The 16,624-nt window shown below is 47.3% G+C and overlaps 1 protein-coding gene across 6 annotated transcripts; it reads left to right on the top strand.

Moving 5' to 3' along the window:
* The first annotated feature begins 1,357 nt into the window (after nt 1-1,357).
* CSRNP2 (cysteine and serine rich nuclear protein 2) lies at nt 1,358-16,246 on the top strand. 6 transcript variants are annotated; one of them, XM_023759740.1, is made up of 6 exons: nt 1,972-4,026; nt 4,200-4,223; nt 5,987-6,223; nt 7,284-7,543; nt 10,572-10,868; nt 12,861-16,246. In XM_023759740.1, the coding sequence occupies exons 2-6, from the start codon at nt 4,205-4,207 to the stop codon at nt 13,779-13,781; spliced, it is 1,734 nt and encodes a 577-aa protein (XP_023615508.1). In that variant the 5' UTR covers nt 1,972-4,026; nt 4,200-4,204; the 3' UTR covers nt 13,782-16,246. The 6 variants fall into 6 exon arrangements, with proteins under 6 accessions (XP_006095711.1, XP_023615508.1, XP_023615509.1 ...); XM_023759741.1 differs by having other exon boundaries at nt 4,200-4,469; XM_006095650.3 differs by having other exon boundaries at nt 4,200-5,901.
* Nucleotides 16,247-16,624: the final 378 nt, after the last annotated feature.

Below are 16,624 nucleotides of genomic sequence, written 5' to 3'. Positions count from 1 at the left end.
AGGGTCACACTACTAGTGAGGGGAGGAGTTGGGGGTTATATTCAGGCCGTCTGGCTCCAGGACCAAATGTTGTATCACACCTACATTTTGGCAGATAGGGAATTGATCAATACATGGTACCCTAAGGATTGCTTTTTTGGGATCTGCTGCTGTTTCATTTTGTAGTGTTGTTTCCTAGTCTCCTGTCACCTAGGGGCGAGGAATGGAATTCTTGGCATTCTTTTCCAAGCCACCCTAGCCTCTAGATCTGGCTCCCTAGTTCTTGGTTGTAGTGCAAAGTTTGGCTTTGGAACCAGCCTAACCTGAGTTTAAATCCTGCCATCTCTCAACCCAATAAATATCCAATAAATACATACTGAGCTCCTAAATGCCGAATACCAGGCTTTGTACTGGGCGCTGACCATATAATAAACAAAACAATTCCTTGCTCGCATGGAATTTAGAAAAGCGAGAGAAGACTGAAAAACATAAACATATGTCAGGTGTTAAATGGTAAGAAGAAATATAAGGCAAGGGGAAAGAAACTAAGGGGAAACACCGTTTTAGAAATAATGGTTAGAACAGGTCTCTGATACGGGACATTTGAGCAAATACTAAGTGAGGGGGTATGGCCAGCTGGTGAAAAGAGTGTTCCAGGCAAAAGGCCTTGAGATGAGAGCATGATTGTCCAGTTGAAGGAACTGCAAGGCCAGTGGGCCAGTATTAATAGCAGAGTAAGGGAGAGGAAAAGGAGAAGGTAACAAGATGATTAGGATGGGTTTGATAGGGGGGAGGAGGGAGGTCAAGGATGCACCCATCTCTTGCAGGGCCTTATAGGTCAAGTTGGAGACATGTATTATTCTGAATGAGATAGGCAACCACGGCAGGGTGTCCTTGGCAAACATAATTTTGAAAGAAAACAAATCAACCCGTCAATACATATCGAGGTAACTCAATATACTGCTTGTATTTTCTTCTCCCTACTTTGGGCAGGCTGCAGCATGTCCTGCTGCTGAAGACTAAGATGTCCCATGAGCGAGCTACGGGTTTCTTGCTGTTTTGTAGGCATGGGAGTGTGGCTCCGGGAACCCGTGTCGTCACTGCAAATTTGCAGCTGAGCGCCGGCCCGCCCCAAAACGCTGCATTGGCGCCAAACGCGCGCTTCCCGGGTCTGCGGCAGCAGAGACCGCCTCGCCAGCCAGTTAGCACGAGTTTTGGCTTCGGCCGGTCCCTGCCTCCAACTCCCAGCATGCCGGTGGGCGTGGGGCCTGCACGTAGACTCCATTTCCCAGCCTGCCCCGGGGCCCGGTCGGACGTGCCGGCGCCTATAAGAGGCAGAGCGCTGGGGCCGGAGCCTATTGTTAGCCGGAGCCGGGTCGGTTCTGGGCGGCTGCTGCCGGGGGCGCCCGAGTTGCCGGAGCCGTCCGCCCTCTGCTGCCTGCGGGTCGCCCTGCCCACCCGCCCTCCCTCCCGGTCCTGCTGGCCGGGGAGCTCCCGGCCGTGGTCGCGGTCCCAGGACTGGCACTCTCCTCCCTCCTCGCCATCGGGCTAGGGCGGCGGCGGGGGCGGCGGAGACCATCGCGGGAGGAGGCGGCTGCGGCGGGGCCGGTAATGGGCCTGGGGGTGCGGGGCGGAGGGTGCCGCCTCGTCCTTTCTCGGGATCGGCCCTCGGGCGGCGGTGGAGGAGTGGTCATCCCGGAGCCCCGCGGATGGAGGGGTCAGAGAGGAGGGAGGCTCCCGGCCGGGGGGCGGGGGCCGAGGCGCGGCTGGAAGGGGAGATGAGGGAGAGGCGTGGGAGACCTCGGCGCGGGGATCGCGGCCGGGCTGCGGGGGCCGCTCTGGGAGCCGAGGGGCGGCCTGGGAGCCGGCACGATTGCGGACGAGGGCTGAGTTGGGAATGGAGTGGAGATGATGCAGGATGGAGGGAAGCGAAGGAAGGGGAGGGGGCAGGGGAAATGTGGGAGGAGTGGCTGGGAATTGGTGAGTAGCGGCAGGAAGGGATGGGGAGGCGGGTAGGGGCTGCAGAAGATCAGAATGAGCGGGAAGGTGAGCAGTCGGGGAGAAATGCCCGGGAGCTGGCGGGTTCGGCGAGGGTGTCCATTAGGGGAACTGGTCACTTGACATGTCCTTTGAGCTCAGGTTCCTGATGTGGCTCCCGTTTTTCTGGCGTTGGGTGGGAAAGCGAAAGCATCCGCTGCCCCGGTTGCTAGCTTGACCTCCTTCACAGGCCCAAGCACGCAGCGGGCTGCCGTTCATCCCTGTTAGGGCCATGGCCTTGGTGCATCGTTTTCAGGGAGTTTAGAGGGGCGTTGTGACACGCCGACCTTTCCTCAGGATCAGATGTTAGCAGTCATCCCCGAGAGACTCAGTGTCCCCTTGCCTTTCAGTTGAAGGTAAAGCCGTGGTTGATTCACATTTCCCTTTTCTGTACTGACTTTCCATCTTGCAAATCTCCAAAGCCGGGGGGATGCTGGCCATACCAGAGCTGTAAGTGAGGGACCATCCTTGAGAGGTAGTGCTCCCTACAGCATCAGTGTTCCAGCTCTTCCTCCACATGATGGTGGTTAGACATGGGGAGCCGCCTCCAACCTTGTGTAGGTCAGGTCGGTAAACACCAGGGAGTGGAGGAGGGGGACTTCCTTGAAATGCCTAGTGTAAAGGATGTTTTCACTTGAGTTCCTTAAAGATTCATGATCCTGGTAATCACAAGGACACACACCCACAGAATTCATAGTGTTTGAGAAATTACCCAGAATATATTGTAAAAGGAGAAATAGGACAGGTCATCTTACTCAGGTTTGTAACACCGAGCAAGCCTTCCTTCCTCTACCCTCGCTACAGATGGCAGCCTGATGATCTTACTGGAGGTTTGGGTCCCTTGACCTTTAGCAGAAGGTTGGGTTCCAGTTGAGCGGAGAGGCTTTCTCTTGTGAGATGTATCTTGTCTTCTTTTCTTTTTTTAATTCATTTAAGAGAGAGGCTTAAAATACCTAAACTTTGCAAATATATTCTGCATCCACAAAATTTGGCGGGGGTCCCTTTTGCTAGTCTCATATTCTGGTTTTAAAGGAATCCTCATAGGCCTGGAAAGGCTTAGATCTAGTGCTAAAGTGCACATACGCTGTAGTTCTATTTTGTTTAGTGCCAGCCTAATAGCTCCTATGTTCTGTGGAAACCTCTGGGAAATGTTCAGCCTGAAACACTTGAGAAGAGACTGTAAAGCATGTAGCCAGAAAGTGTCAGTTGACCTTTCATTTCACTGGCATTTTAAAGCTTTTATAGAGGTTTGCATTGTTTTCTCAAAAGCATTTGTTGTTTGAGTTGCTCATTTTGATAGGTAACTGTCAGTTATTGCCTGCATTGCTAGTCTCACCTTGATTATTTCTGTATGGGCTTAAGTGCTGGGAGCATAACTTATAAGTGTTTCTCTTGAGCACACACATTCATCCTCTGCCAGTTGAGAGGTGGGAACGACTGGTTTCTAATTGTGGTTCGAAAGGAGGTTGATTTGATAAATTGGAAAATGTGGAACCTATTCTAGTTGTAAAGCAAAAGCTCTCCCGGTTTATTCTTGGTGCCCAGTGAACATCTTTATCTAACAAGTTAAGTTCACACCAGAGAGCTGGGCAAGGAGACCTGGACTGAAATTTAAACTTACATTGGTTGTCAGGACAGAATCGGCGGAGTTATTTTATTTTAATAATGGAGTAAATGTCAGAGAACATGATGCTAACAGACCCTGTGTAGGGTGAAGAGGACTAGTATGCATGCTATTTACACATATAGCCATAGATTATTCTCAGGCATTTTAAGGAAAATATTTTTCTCCTGGGTTTCACATCTTTTTATTTTTCTTCCTTATCTACCTTTTGTCACTGCCCAGAAACCAGCATTCCAGGAGTGGAAGGGGAAAGACATAGATAAAAGGGTGGAGGAGAATGGAGTAAGCAGCCAGCAGTCCTCGCTGCACCAGAGTGCACAAACATTAACCTAACAGAAATGACACTGCTAAGGGCAGCGGGGTGAAGTCAGTGGAGAATTTTGATGGTAAAGAGGATTTGGGTCCTAGCCAATTTGGTTCAGTGGTTAGAGTGTCGGCCCTGGGACTGAAGGGTCGTGGCTTGATTCTGGTCAAGGGCACGGACCTCGGTTGTAGGCTCCACCAATTGATATGTCTCACATCGATGTTCTCTCTCCCCCTTCCTTCCACTCTCTCTAAGAATCAATGGAAAAAATACCTTCGGGTGAGGATTAACAACAACAAAAAAGCTTTGGCCCATACCCAATGTCACTCAGGGCTTAAAGAGAAATATTCAAAGGGAATCCACGCTGCCAGAAGCGAAGGGGACCCCCAGGAAAGAACCAGAAGTGCATGTCATAAATCCTGGAATAATTCCAGGCTGAAGAGAAGGCCAGATTTATTTCAGGAATGTGCTTGTCTGAGACCTATATGGCTGATGTTTCTTAAGTCCATCTTGTGACTTAAAAAGGCAGGTTTTTTAATTAAATCTGGATAGATCTGGTTGACTATATAGAACTTACCCAAGAGCAGGCAAATTGCTTCCAAGAGACACAATCCAGAAAAGCAGCCCTGTAGCAGGCATCTCTTGACACCACACAGTATATTCTGGGTAGCTGCTCTGCAGTAATGCAGCCCTGTCTTTCTGGGCAGTGTTGTTATTCCTGCTGCATAATTAGCAACTAGTGAGATCATAGTCTGGGGAGATTCTGGCATTACTGAGGCAAAGCAGGGAGGCTTCGTATCGTCACATGTGGCCCTGGCCCTGACAGCATTTCTGTCGAGCAGATTCATATCCTTGGGAACTAAAGTCCAAAGACAGAGGAGATTTGTATCCCAGACCCCTTGGTTGGGTGACAGCTTGTTGAAGACACTGCCTGCCATATTGATGTAACCAGAGTAAATTGTCATTTCTTTTGCTATTTGTTTTCCCTTTGCTGGTTTCTTTACAGAGGGCAAAGGTGGTCAGGCTAAGTTTTCCTTGCACAGAGGAGGACGATAGACCAGCGGAACCCTATTTTATGGAGCAGTATGAGATTGGGAAGGATTCTGGGGTTTGAAGCCAGTGGAGATGCTAATCTGCAGTCCATTCTTTAGAACCAAAGTTGACCTTTCTAGGAGCCTGGAGAGACATTTTATACTTGTGAAGATCTGGGTAAAGTGTTTCCTTGGCTGCTGATGTACTTTGAAATTGAGAGCCTAGAGCAGTATTTCCCAAAGTGTTTTCCAAGAATCATTTATTTTCCCCCTAAAATACTCTGGAAAACAAAGGGCCCCATATTCAGGTGTGCGGAAACACTGTGTTGTGTTTTCTCCCACCCTTCCCCATGCTCATTAGCATGTTAAAAGCCTCTAAGAGGTTCTCCCATAAACAGTTTTCTAAACTGTTTTGACACAGCAGTCCTATTTTCATGCAAAAACTATTAATATCCGCCCTAGCTGGTTTTGCTCAGTGGTTGGGGCTTTGGCCCTGGACCCGAGTTCCTGGTTTGATTTTGGTCAGGGGCACGTACCTTGGTTGCTTGAATTAGTTTATTTCATATATATACTTTGGGAAATGCCAGGCTGTATCTTCACTAGGAAAAATAATTGATCTAGTCTAGATTTAGGCACAGCCTAATTCTGCTTTTGGTGCCTGGTCCCTCCCCCGGCCCTTGGAGCGCTCTCCTGTGTGTGATCTGGAGAGCAGCTCCTGTTATCCCCAGCTAATGAAGCCTAAGCCCAGACGGCTTGGAACCAAAGGCCTTCACTCCACTGGGAAAGGTGCTGTGGTTACTCATCTCATTACGCTGAGGGTGACTGAGACTGAAAGGGCTGAAGGGAAACAAAAGTAGGAGAACGTTGGCCAGAATCAGTAGAGAAATGACCTAATCTGGAGAAAGCAGACATCGGTGCTAGCTCAGGTGCTTTCTCTCTTCAGTCGGAGACCTTTACTCACAGGCTTGGGAGGGGTCTGTCTGAGGACAGGAATGCTGATTCCCTGGGCAGAATCCTCATGCACCTGGCTGCCTGGTGGTGAACAGGGGCTTTGGGGCCAACTCGGTGGGCTCCCCAAGGAAACCCCTTTGAAACCAATGGATGCATTCACGGGCTCGGGTCTCAAGAGGAAGTTTGATGATGTGGATGTGGGCTCATCAGTGTCCAACTCCGATGATGAGATCTCCAGCAGTGACAGTGCCGACAGCTGCGACAGCCTCAATCCTCCTACGACTGCCAGCTTCACACGTGAGTGGGCCACTCCCCGTGTACACCCATGTCCCCAAGCATCAGAGCCCATTGCGGCTCTTGAGAGACACTTCTTCTAACCAGCTTGGGGATTTCCCCTGAATCATAATCTTCCCCACTCTTAGGCTCCGCCTTGCTCCAATATCGTAGACTTCAGTCTGATTTATTCCAGCTGATTTTACTTGTGCTTGGTTTTTGGGTCCCCGGGGTGGGGTGGATTAAATGGAAGGAGGAGAGGCTTCCCCACCAGAGTCCAATAGGGTTCTGTGATATTGTAGCTCTATCAGGACATAAATCCTTATAGCCTGAACAACTGGGGCAACTCCAGGTTTCTTAATTCTTCGGCCCCAATTAGTTTCTTGGAAAGAACTTTTGATACTGTAGATCAGGGGTTGCCAGTGGACCAAATCTGGCTCACTGCCTGCTTTTGTAAATAAAGTTTTATTGGAACACAGCCACACCCATTGTCTGTTATTGCCTTCATGCTACAATGACAGAGTTGAGTAGTTGCAACAGAGCCCTGATGACCTGCAAAACATAAAATACATACTTCCTGGCCCTTTACAGAAATTTGCTCTTCCATTATACAACACTATGTAATAGAATTTTCTGTTATGAAAAAACTGTTCTATATCTGCACTGTCTGCAGCCATTAGCCACACGTGGCTATTGAGCACTTGAAATGAGATTAGTGTAACTGAGGAGCTGAGTTGTAAATGTTATTTCATTTTAATTATATTTAAATTGACACATGTAGCTGCTGTGTTGAACAGTGAAGCTATACAGGTTGTTTTATCCTGAGAAGATTACCTAGAGATCCTCTTCCCAACTGATGTCTAAAAATAGACTTTGTGGTCTGCTTGGGTGAAGTCAGGCACTGTGGACCAGCTGATGCTCAAAGTCCTTTCCAACTATGCATTTATGATTTGAAAATTAGAACTATCTCTAGGTACAGGGAGCACCTTTGGAGAAGAGTTGAGAGCCTAGATGGATGAGAAAGAGTAAGGTCCCCACACAGGCCATCTCTGGGTTAATAAAATGCTCTGTGTTCCCTTCTCAGCCACCTCCATCCTGAAGCGGCAGAAGCAGCTACGGAGGAAGAATGTACGCTTTGACCAAGTGACTGTGTACTACTTTGCCCGGCGCCAGGGTTTCACCAGTGTGCCCAGCCAGGGTGGTAGCTCTTTGGGTATGGCCCAGCGTCATAACTCTGTACGCAGCTACACGCTCTGTGAGTTTGCTCAAGAGCAGGAGGTGAACCATCGAGAGATTCTTCGTGAGCACCTGAAGGAAGAGAAACTCCACGCCAAGAAGATGAAGGTGCCTAGGGGACCTGGGGCTGGTACTTCCCATGTGCCAGTATAAAGTGGGAAACCATCTAGGTCTATTTATTTATTTATTTCCTAATATCTTTTTTTACTGTTGCCCTTCCTTGGCTTGTAGATTCCAGATCTTTCTAGTGAAAGGCTCAGATATGGATGGAATCAGATCTCAGTCTAAGACCCTTCTTTTTGTGTCTGGTGTGGTGTCTACCAGAGATAGCAAAATGGCTTCTCTAGAATTTCCTGCCTTTGCCAACCTCAGCAAATTTTTTGATTTATTTTTTTAATATATTTTTATTGATTTCAGAGAGGGAGAGAGAGAGATAGAAACATCAATGATGAGAGAGAATCATTGATCAGCTGCCTCCTGCATGCCCCCCACTGGGGATCGAGCCTGCAACCCGGGCATGTGCCCTTGACTGGAATTGAACCCGGGACCCTTTGGTCCATAGGCTGACACTCAATCCACTGAGCCAAACTGGCTAGGGCAGCAAATTTTTTTTAAAGTCTTAAAATGTGAATGAAGACATTCAAGCTTGCCACCCCCAGAACCTGTGGAAGCACAATGTTTCAATGTCTTATCAAATGAATACCTGTTGCCCTCATGCACAGGGCAGGTTTGGGATCTTTTGTATTGTCTGAAAGGATCTTGCTATTTCTGTAACCCCCATCACCTCTAGGTGATAGTCTTTCGGACATAAGCAACAGCATTACCAAATGGTTATTTCAATTTGCAGAGCACTGTGTCTGCCACTGATGCTGCACCAGCTCAAGTATAGGAGGAGAGCAGGCCTGGAAGAAGGCCCATCTTAGATTGCTATCTTAGCACTGCTGGGTACTCCACAGCCATAGTTTCCACCAGTCTGCAAAAATTTCCCCCAGAGCTCCTAGTTCCAAATTTGGAGAACACTGTTTTAGGCCTGGCCAAGTTTCTTGCAGATCCGTATTGAAATAGGCGCCTGCATTATTGCCAAGGTTGTGGGTGAAATCCTAATGAGACACACTTCAGTGTGGTAGGGTTGGAGAACTGGTGGCAGAGGATGTAGGTTAACTGGATGTCATTGCTTTCTTCCTTTGAGAGTTCCGTGTCTACTTTCCTCAGCTACTCCTAAAGCTGTACACCTGTTCTTCTAACTAGAATGACATTCAGGCTTCCCTCTCTGTGTCTGAGGAATTCCATCACTGACACCATCACCTCCCTGCCGCTATAGCAGCAGCTGGGCAAATAAACACTGTTCTCATCGTGTGCAATGAAGGCTTTCTTCTCTTTCCCCAAGAAGAATCCCTCTCCTAAATCTGATAGAGGAATGATCTGTCAAAACATAACATCCTATGGCCTCCCTCGTAGGAGGTCTAGAGACAAATTGAAGGCTTGAGGTATGGGGTTCCAACTTACTAGCAGATATAGTGAACAGCAATGATGGCATCTAAGCCATCTATCCATATCGAGAAAAAAACCCTTACTTTGCCCTTCCCAAGTCCAGTTTATTCTTTTCTTAGAAATTTTTCTTATCTTTAGCATTCTATAGGGGAGGCAGTTGGTCTCAAAAATATATATTCTGTATCTCCCATATACCATCTAATATTTATTTTCCTTTTGGGCTGCCACCAAAAAGAAAGAAAAAAGCTGCTGGTGCCTGGCCGGTGTGGCTCAGTTGGTTGAGTGTGGTCCCGTGCATGGAAAGGTTGCCCTTTGATTCACGGTCAAGGCACATGCCCAGGTTGCAGATTCAGATCCCAGTCAGGGTGTGTATGGGAGCCAACTGGTTGATGTTTCTCTCCCTCTCGCTCTAAAATCAATTAAAAAAAAAAAAGCTGCTTTTCATCTGCAGCTTTAGTTACCAATAATTTTTCTAATACATCCATTACTTTTTTTTTTTTTGCCTTTTATCCATATGGAATTCATTATGAATAGTATGAATTGGGAATCTAACCTTATTTTTTTCCAAAAGACTAGTCCCTTGTCCCAAAACCATTTAATTATTAGAAGGCTCTTCGTCAGTGATAAGAAATGTCAGCCCTGTCATGACATATTAAATCCTCACATCTTCATGGGTTTCTTTCTATTGCATCTGTAATCTTTCCTTTGAGAGGATAGCAGCAGTGAGGGTGATTAGGAAGCCAGCCCTGGTGAAACAGACAGGAGCAGCCGAAGGCCTGCGGAAAGGCCCTTGTGGTTGGCCTGCTGGTACAGAAATCATAGAGTAAGGAGTCCTCGGAAGCACCACTTTCTCTCCTCATTTTTGCTGCCCACAACCAACCAACCAACAAACAGTGTGTGGCTTATTCCCCAGGTGTGTTGCGTCACACCTCTCCTAGGAGTTGAGTTGCTCCTTTACCAGCACTGCCCTGTGGCTGTCTGATGAAATAAGCCCAACCCTCCACTAGCTGGCTTTCATCCTGCCAGCAGCTTCCAGAGCCCTGGGGATTATGAGGCCTCGTTTTCTTTACTGGAATTCTCTAGTGAGTTCTCAGTCACATCCAGCTATGGATTGTCTTTACCCTGTCCTCCCACTAAGAGTCCCTTTCCTGGCTGGCTGTCCCTCTTGGCCCAGAGAACCCAGCTCTGCCTGGATTATATATTGCACCCCACCTCACATAAAACTTTTCTTTGAAATCAAGTAAAAATGATTAGAGAAAGAAAGCAAGGGCTTACAAGCCATTAATAATTTGCTTATATTTTTCTCCTTCCAATAAAATGCAACTCTCCTGGGTATGAATAGGTAAGTTTTCACATTGGGAATTTAGGTTCATTGACAAAGATCTGGTAGCCTTGTACTACACTTTAATGAAATCTACTTCCCAAAATGTGGTTTTGAGTCCTTTAGGGGGTGCAAATTGAAGGGTGTTTGCAAGCTTATCTATACACCAGGGAACATCCAACCATTAATACACCACATGTGCTGTGGCTACTGTATGAGCATGGGTGCACAAAGTTGTTGGACCATGCTACTCCAGAGGCTCCCTGTGCGGAGGCTCGTGCTGGTAACGCTGTAGGCTAACCTCTCCTTCCTGTCTCTCGGCAGCTGACCAAGAATGGGACAGTGGAGTCAGTGGAGGCCGATGGCCTGACACTGGATGATGTTTCTGATGAAGACATCGATGTGGAAAATGTGGAGGTGGACGATTACTTCTTCCTACAGCCTCTGCCTACCAAACGGCGACGGGCCCTGCTGAGGGCTTCTGGGGTCCACCGCATTGATGCCGAAGAGAAGCAAGAACTTCGAGCCATCCGCCTGTCACGGGAAGAGTGTGGGTGTGATTGTCGGCTGTACTGTGACCCAGAAGCGTGTGCCTGTAGCCAAGCTGGGATTAAATGCCAGGTCAGTCCACGACAGGCCTGAGATGGTGTACCTGCACTAGAGTCAGGGTGTGTGGCGTGGGTGCCAATGAACCTGGAAGGCTACCCATCAAAGGGTGGCTTCCCTGTGACTGAACACTCCCCAGTTCCACAGCCCTCCTCCACCAGCCAAGGAAACCAGCATGACAGGATTCAGGCTGGGAGGCCTGTCATCTTGTCTGTGTTTTATACCTTGGGGCTGATAAACAGCTGTCAGCAAATGGAGGAACAGGGGTTAGTAAGTTAACACTTAGTAGCCGTTTCCTAAATATTGATTGGTTCCTTGAGATAAAAGGAAGCAGAAACATGAGGTAGGCCTTTAGATTTTATCTTGCAATCACTTATTCACAGTGCGTTCTCTCCACTTCTTTAAAAATCAAAATAGTTCTTGGATGCTGTCATTCAGGATCACATTGGGCCTGGCAGAGCTTAAATTCCTAGTGTCCATAAAGAAAGCATCATTCCCTCAGCCGGCCCATCGTCTCCCAGCTGGCCCGTTGATGGACAGCTTGGAAGACACATTCAATTAAAAACAGCAGTACCATCCCAAAGATTGGAAGGTATATGGGACTTGTATACTGAGGATGTGGATGCTGAGTCCTTGTAGTTGAACTTCTGACCAACCTTTTCTTTCTGGACCTAGCCAAATACTGCTTGTCAAACTGAAGTCCCATAATGAATCCGTCTACGATCCACAGACCTGAGGACAGCCCTGATAATTAGACTGTTCCTAAGTGAAATGGAGAGTTCTTTAGGTTGACATTATAGAAGACATTGTATATTTGTACATAGCAGCTTACTCGTGTTTTAATTTTATTTTTGCTATTTTCCCCCCTTTTGGGGATCCGAAAGAGAAAAGGAAGTAGAAAGCATCTCCTTTCTAGATGGTCTTGTTCTGTAACTTAGTTGTCTTGGTAACTTCTTCAGAAACAAACTGGTCAACCATCAGGAAAAATGAAGCTGGCTCTGTTATTTTGTTAGGGGTCCTTTTGCTTAGTTTCCCGAGAATGCATTTCTTTGGACTAGCTGGGACTTCTCCTCCCTTCCCATGCCTGTCATCACAGAAAACAAGAGGCTTAGGCCCCAGCATTTTGTTTTCTCAGTAAACCAGGTAAGTCTGGAAAAGTCTTTGAGGCACGTAAATTTCTTCTGCTCTGAGATGTGTTGGCATTTAGAGAGGCATCTCTGGACTTTTGAACTTGGAAGGGCCCTTTGATATAAATTTGTCTACTTTTTGTTTAGAAGAGAAAACAAAGCCCTAGTCAGTGGTGGCGAACCTTTTGAGCTCGGCGTGTCAGCATTTTGAAAAACCCTAACAACCCTAACTTAACGCTGGTGCCGTGTCACATATAGAAATTTTTTGATATTTGCAACCATAGTAAAACAAAGATGTATATTTTTGATATTTATTTTATATGTTTAAATGCCATTTAACAAAGAAAAATCAACCAAAAAAATGAGTTCGCGTGTCACCTCTGACACGCGTGTCATAGGTTCGCCATCACTGCCCTAGAGAGAGAAGCGAGGCTGCACTGGAAACACAAGCAGTCTGATAACTACCCTCTGTGCTGTGCTGTGCACTAGCTCACACTGCATTTTGTTTTGAATTGGCTGTGTCTCTTGTTTTTTCTTTAAAATACATTTTATTGATTTTTACAGAGAGGCAGGGAGAGGGATAGAGTGTTAGAAACATGGATGATGGATGAGACAGAAACATCCATCAGCTGCCTTCTGCACGCCCCCTACTGGGGATCGAGCCTGCAACCAAGGTACTCGCCCTTGACCAGAATCCAACCCAGGACCCTTCAGTCCGCAGGCCGACGCTCTATCCACTGAGCCAAACCAATTAGGGCTGGCTGTGTCTCTTGTAAGAAGACCACAAATCCCACCTGCTTGTTTTGCCAGCTAAAGTCTCCTGTCGCCATTGTTAAACTGATGGTCTCCTCTTGCCTCAATCTCCTTGTCCCCTTCTCAGGTGGATCGCATGTCCTTTCCATGTGGCTGCTCCCGGGATGGCTGTGGGAACATGGCTGGGCGCATTGAATTTAATCCAATCAGAGTTCGGACTCATTACCTCCACACCATCATGAAGCTGGAGCTGGAGAGCAAGCGGCAGGTGAGCCGCCCACCCGCCCCAGATGAGGAGCCCTCACCCACCGCCAGCTGCAGCCTGACAGGAGCCCAGGGCTCTGAGACACAGGACTTCCAGGAGTTCATTGCTGAGAATGAGACTGCAGTGATGCACCTACAGAGTGCGGAGGAACTGGAGCGGCTCAAGGCAGAGGAAGACTCCAGCGGCTCTAGTGCCAGCGTGGACTCCAGCATAGAGAGCCTGGGTGTGTGTATCCTGGAGGAGCCCCTGGCTGTTCCTGAAGAGCTGTGCCCAGGCCTGACAGCTCCCATTCTCATCCAGGCTCAGCTGACCCCAGGCTCCTCCGTCCTGTGTTTTGCTGAGAACGCGGACCACCCAACTGCCTCAGCAGCGACCAGCCCATCCTACTTGAACAGCGGGCCCCTGGTCTATTACCAGGTGGAGCAGAGGCCAGTCCTGGGGGTGAAAGGAGAGCCTAGTCCAGGAGAAGCCCCACCCTCTCTCCCCAAGGAGAAGGATCTCAATGTCTTCTCTGTCCCTGTTACCTCACTGGTGGCTTGTAGCCCCACAGACCCAGCCCTGTGTCAACCAGAGGCAGGGAAAGCATCCACTCTAGAAGCACTGGTGCCCGAAGATTGTATCCCTGAGGAGCGGGAGAATGAAGACTTTCGCCCCTCGTGGTCGCCCTCAAACCTCCCCTTCGGCACGGACAGCGAAGAGGGCTGTGTGGTGGAGAAGACCCCACAGCCGGGCGAGGACCGGCCCCCTGGAGATTCGCCCCTGGACCTCCCTCTGGCAGTGTGATGCGGGCATGCAGATTCTGCCTCTTACCCGTTCTCTATTTATTCCCTTATTTTATCTAGCACCATTTCAGAAAACTGTAGAAGCAGCTGCTGCTCCCATGTTATTTTATTGGGGTCTTTGAGGGGGCGGGTGGGAAAGGATTGTTTATACAGTATTTTTTAAAGGTAAACAGAACCAAGGAGACCAGCCCCAGCTTGATCTGGGGACAGTCTTGGGGCAGAGAAGGCCACATAGTGCTGAATGCTGTTTTCTGGGCCATTGGAACAAAGAACTAGGATCTCATGGGAGACACTAGGTAACTCAAGCAGCTATTCTTTTCACAGGGATCAGGATACATAATTTGAACAGCACGGCAAAGCCCCTCTCCTAAGCTCCAGGCGGATACAAGCTCCTTTTTCTCGGTGGTTACTGATAGCCCATTTTGGTGTGTTACACAGTTGGAAATGTCACCTGGAGAGGAGGGGGGAGAAGGGTCTCCACTTCTGTACAAAACCTCCAGGATTTTAAAAAATTTAACCTGCCTTCCCCAGCCCCCTATTTGGTAAATAAGTTAATATTTGACATGTTTGGTGTTCTCTGACCTGTTCCCCACACTGGGGATTCCTGGTCTGTAACTTGAATTGTTTCTTTCTCATGTTCTTAGGTACTAGAGTTTAACTTGTCTGTCTCTCCACCCCACCCCCCCCAACCCCCCGCCACACACACACACCCCTCCTTCCTTTGAAGAAAAAGAGCTATATTGGCTGGGGATGTGGTATTAAGAGCCCGTGTCTTTGTGCGTCTGACACTAGCTCTGTCGGGCAGCTCTAGGCTGAGCTCACACGTCCCATGGGAGGCATATGGAGCGTTAAGTGTGTCCAAAGGAGGCAGCAGGAAGTTTGCTGTCTGGAAAGATGAGGACTTCGTGCCATGCTTACTGTCACCCAGGTGTTCCCCCCCTTGGGGAGATTTGAGCTTTAAAGGAATATAGGATGTGGCATTCTAAGGTCACCAGGTTTTTTTTGTTTTTTGCTTCTATATCCTTGGTGGTCCTTGGACATACAGGGTTGGAGAGTTCTTATGCTATTCCAGTTCACTCCCAAGAATTGCAAATATTAGACCGCTCCATCTTGATATCTAAAAATTAGAAGTCAAATCAATTGCTAAATGCTACATATAACTCCCAGGTTCCAAAGAAGTCAAGTTCTAATGATAAAGCTTTGAGGTCTGTAGAGCAGGACTCCAGTTCAGTTCTTGCCTCCATCTGGGGATGCCATTCCTTTTCCTCTCATGTCCACCTATGTTCCTGGATGTGCTCCATTGACCACCACTGAATTCACTAGCAAAGTTGTCTCTGTCTCTGTTTTAAAGTGGCGGCAGCAGGAAACAAAGCACCCTGGCATCCCTTACACCATGCTTTGCTTCTAGTATGGTTTAACCAGGAAAGAACAAAGTGAAAATGTTTTTGGTGGGGGAGATAACTATTCCTACTTATCTCCATCATAAAGCCTTTTCTTGTGGGATATTATAGCCCTGGTGTCTTAAAGCAACCTTCATGTATATCAGTAGCATTTTACCTATAAAATCGCTAAACTGAGCCTACTAGGCCTTTTACTTAACAGATAGATCTTTTAACCCATTCTTCCTCCCGTTGGTGTTTTGCAGGGTTTGGAGAGTTCTTCAGTAATAGGTCCTTAGCACTCTCCATCCTCGAGCCTCACAAGGCAGAGTTGAGAGTCTTAGGTACTGAGATCTAGATGCTGTCCCAGGCTGAGCTGCTGCACTCCCTTAGACTGGTCCCCTCAAATACAAGACTGAAGCTTAATTGGGAATAGGACTCAATGGAGAAGAATCTTTCTGAAAGTTTGTGTTGAAAGGGGAGGGTGAGCATTGTACATTCCCTCCTTAGGAAGAATTCCTAATCTAGGAAGTGATTCCAGGTGCTCAATAAGAGACACATTATTAGCCTTTGGGATCAAAACAAGAATTTGAATCTATTAAACTCATTGCCAACCCCCAAAATAATGATTTTCTGAATAAACCAGTTTCTTAATCTAAATCCTACATTAACCCTATAATTCTGATTCACACTGATCCCAAGCTTTTAAATGCTAAGTGTCGGCATTTAGCATTAACTGTCTTGTTAAGCAAAGGGCCTTTTCTACAATCTCGTCCATCTCATTTCTGGTGCTACTCGAGCTGGACACAATTAGAGCTCATGGTTGCTAGAAAAGCTAGGCCTCTGATCACAGAAGCAGATAGCTTCAACCCCACTCAGTCCAGGCCTAGATAAAAGAAATTACTTTTTATCGCAACTCATTCCTTTCTCACTGTATACTGGTAGTATTTTCAATGTGAATCCAAAGCTTGTCTGGTTTTCTGGAAACAATTTTTTTTTTTTTTGCCTTTCAGGTCCTTCACATTGTGATAATGTTGTATTTAAAAGAGAATATTTAAATGTAAAATTAAAGAAATATTCAAAAGAATGGTGTGTTACTCTTGATCTTGGCAGACCACAATCCAGTTACTTGTTAGAAAAAGGATGCCTCTCCAGCCTTATATATAAAATACATTAGGTCAGTTAGGGATTAATGTCAACAACAGAGGTGTTTTATGATGGAAAAACAGAACATTCTCTTTGGAGCATCAAGAGCTTGAGTTGCCGCCTCTGCGCTTATGCACCTCATCGGCTGAAACAGCCTTCATCCTGCCCTGCTGAAGCTTTCCCTGTCTGTAGTCCCTACTCTTGGGGCCCAGTTTCTAATTTCATTACTTTCTATGTGTATGTACAATTTCCTATTCCTAGTTAGCATTTAAAATCCAGCAAGAGGATCAACTCAAATCGGTTCATAACTTCCATCCCA

This window comes from Myotis lucifugus, unplaced genomic scaffold (assembly GCF_000147115.1).
Source record: "Myotis lucifugus unplaced genomic scaffold, Myoluc2.0 scaffold_160, whole genome shotgun sequence".
Classification (NCBI taxonomy): domain Eukaryota; kingdom Metazoa; phylum Chordata; class Mammalia; order Chiroptera; family Vespertilionidae; genus Myotis; species Myotis lucifugus.
The sequence above is the reverse complement of the archived record's forward strand: the minus strand, read 5'-3'. Positions and strand labels throughout refer to the sequence as shown.

Bases quoted from the DNA above. Each gene is read 5' to 3' on its own strand.
- CSRNP2 (XM_023759740.1), top strand. The intron at 6,224-7,283 runs GTGAGTGGGCCA...TTCCCTTCTCAG, and splicing joins TACGACTGCCAGCTTCACAC to CCACCTCCATCCTGAAGCGG. The intron at 10,869-12,860 runs GTCAGTCCACGA...TCCCCTTCTCAG, and splicing joins AAGCTGGGATTAAATGCCAG to GTGGATCGCATGTCCTTTCC.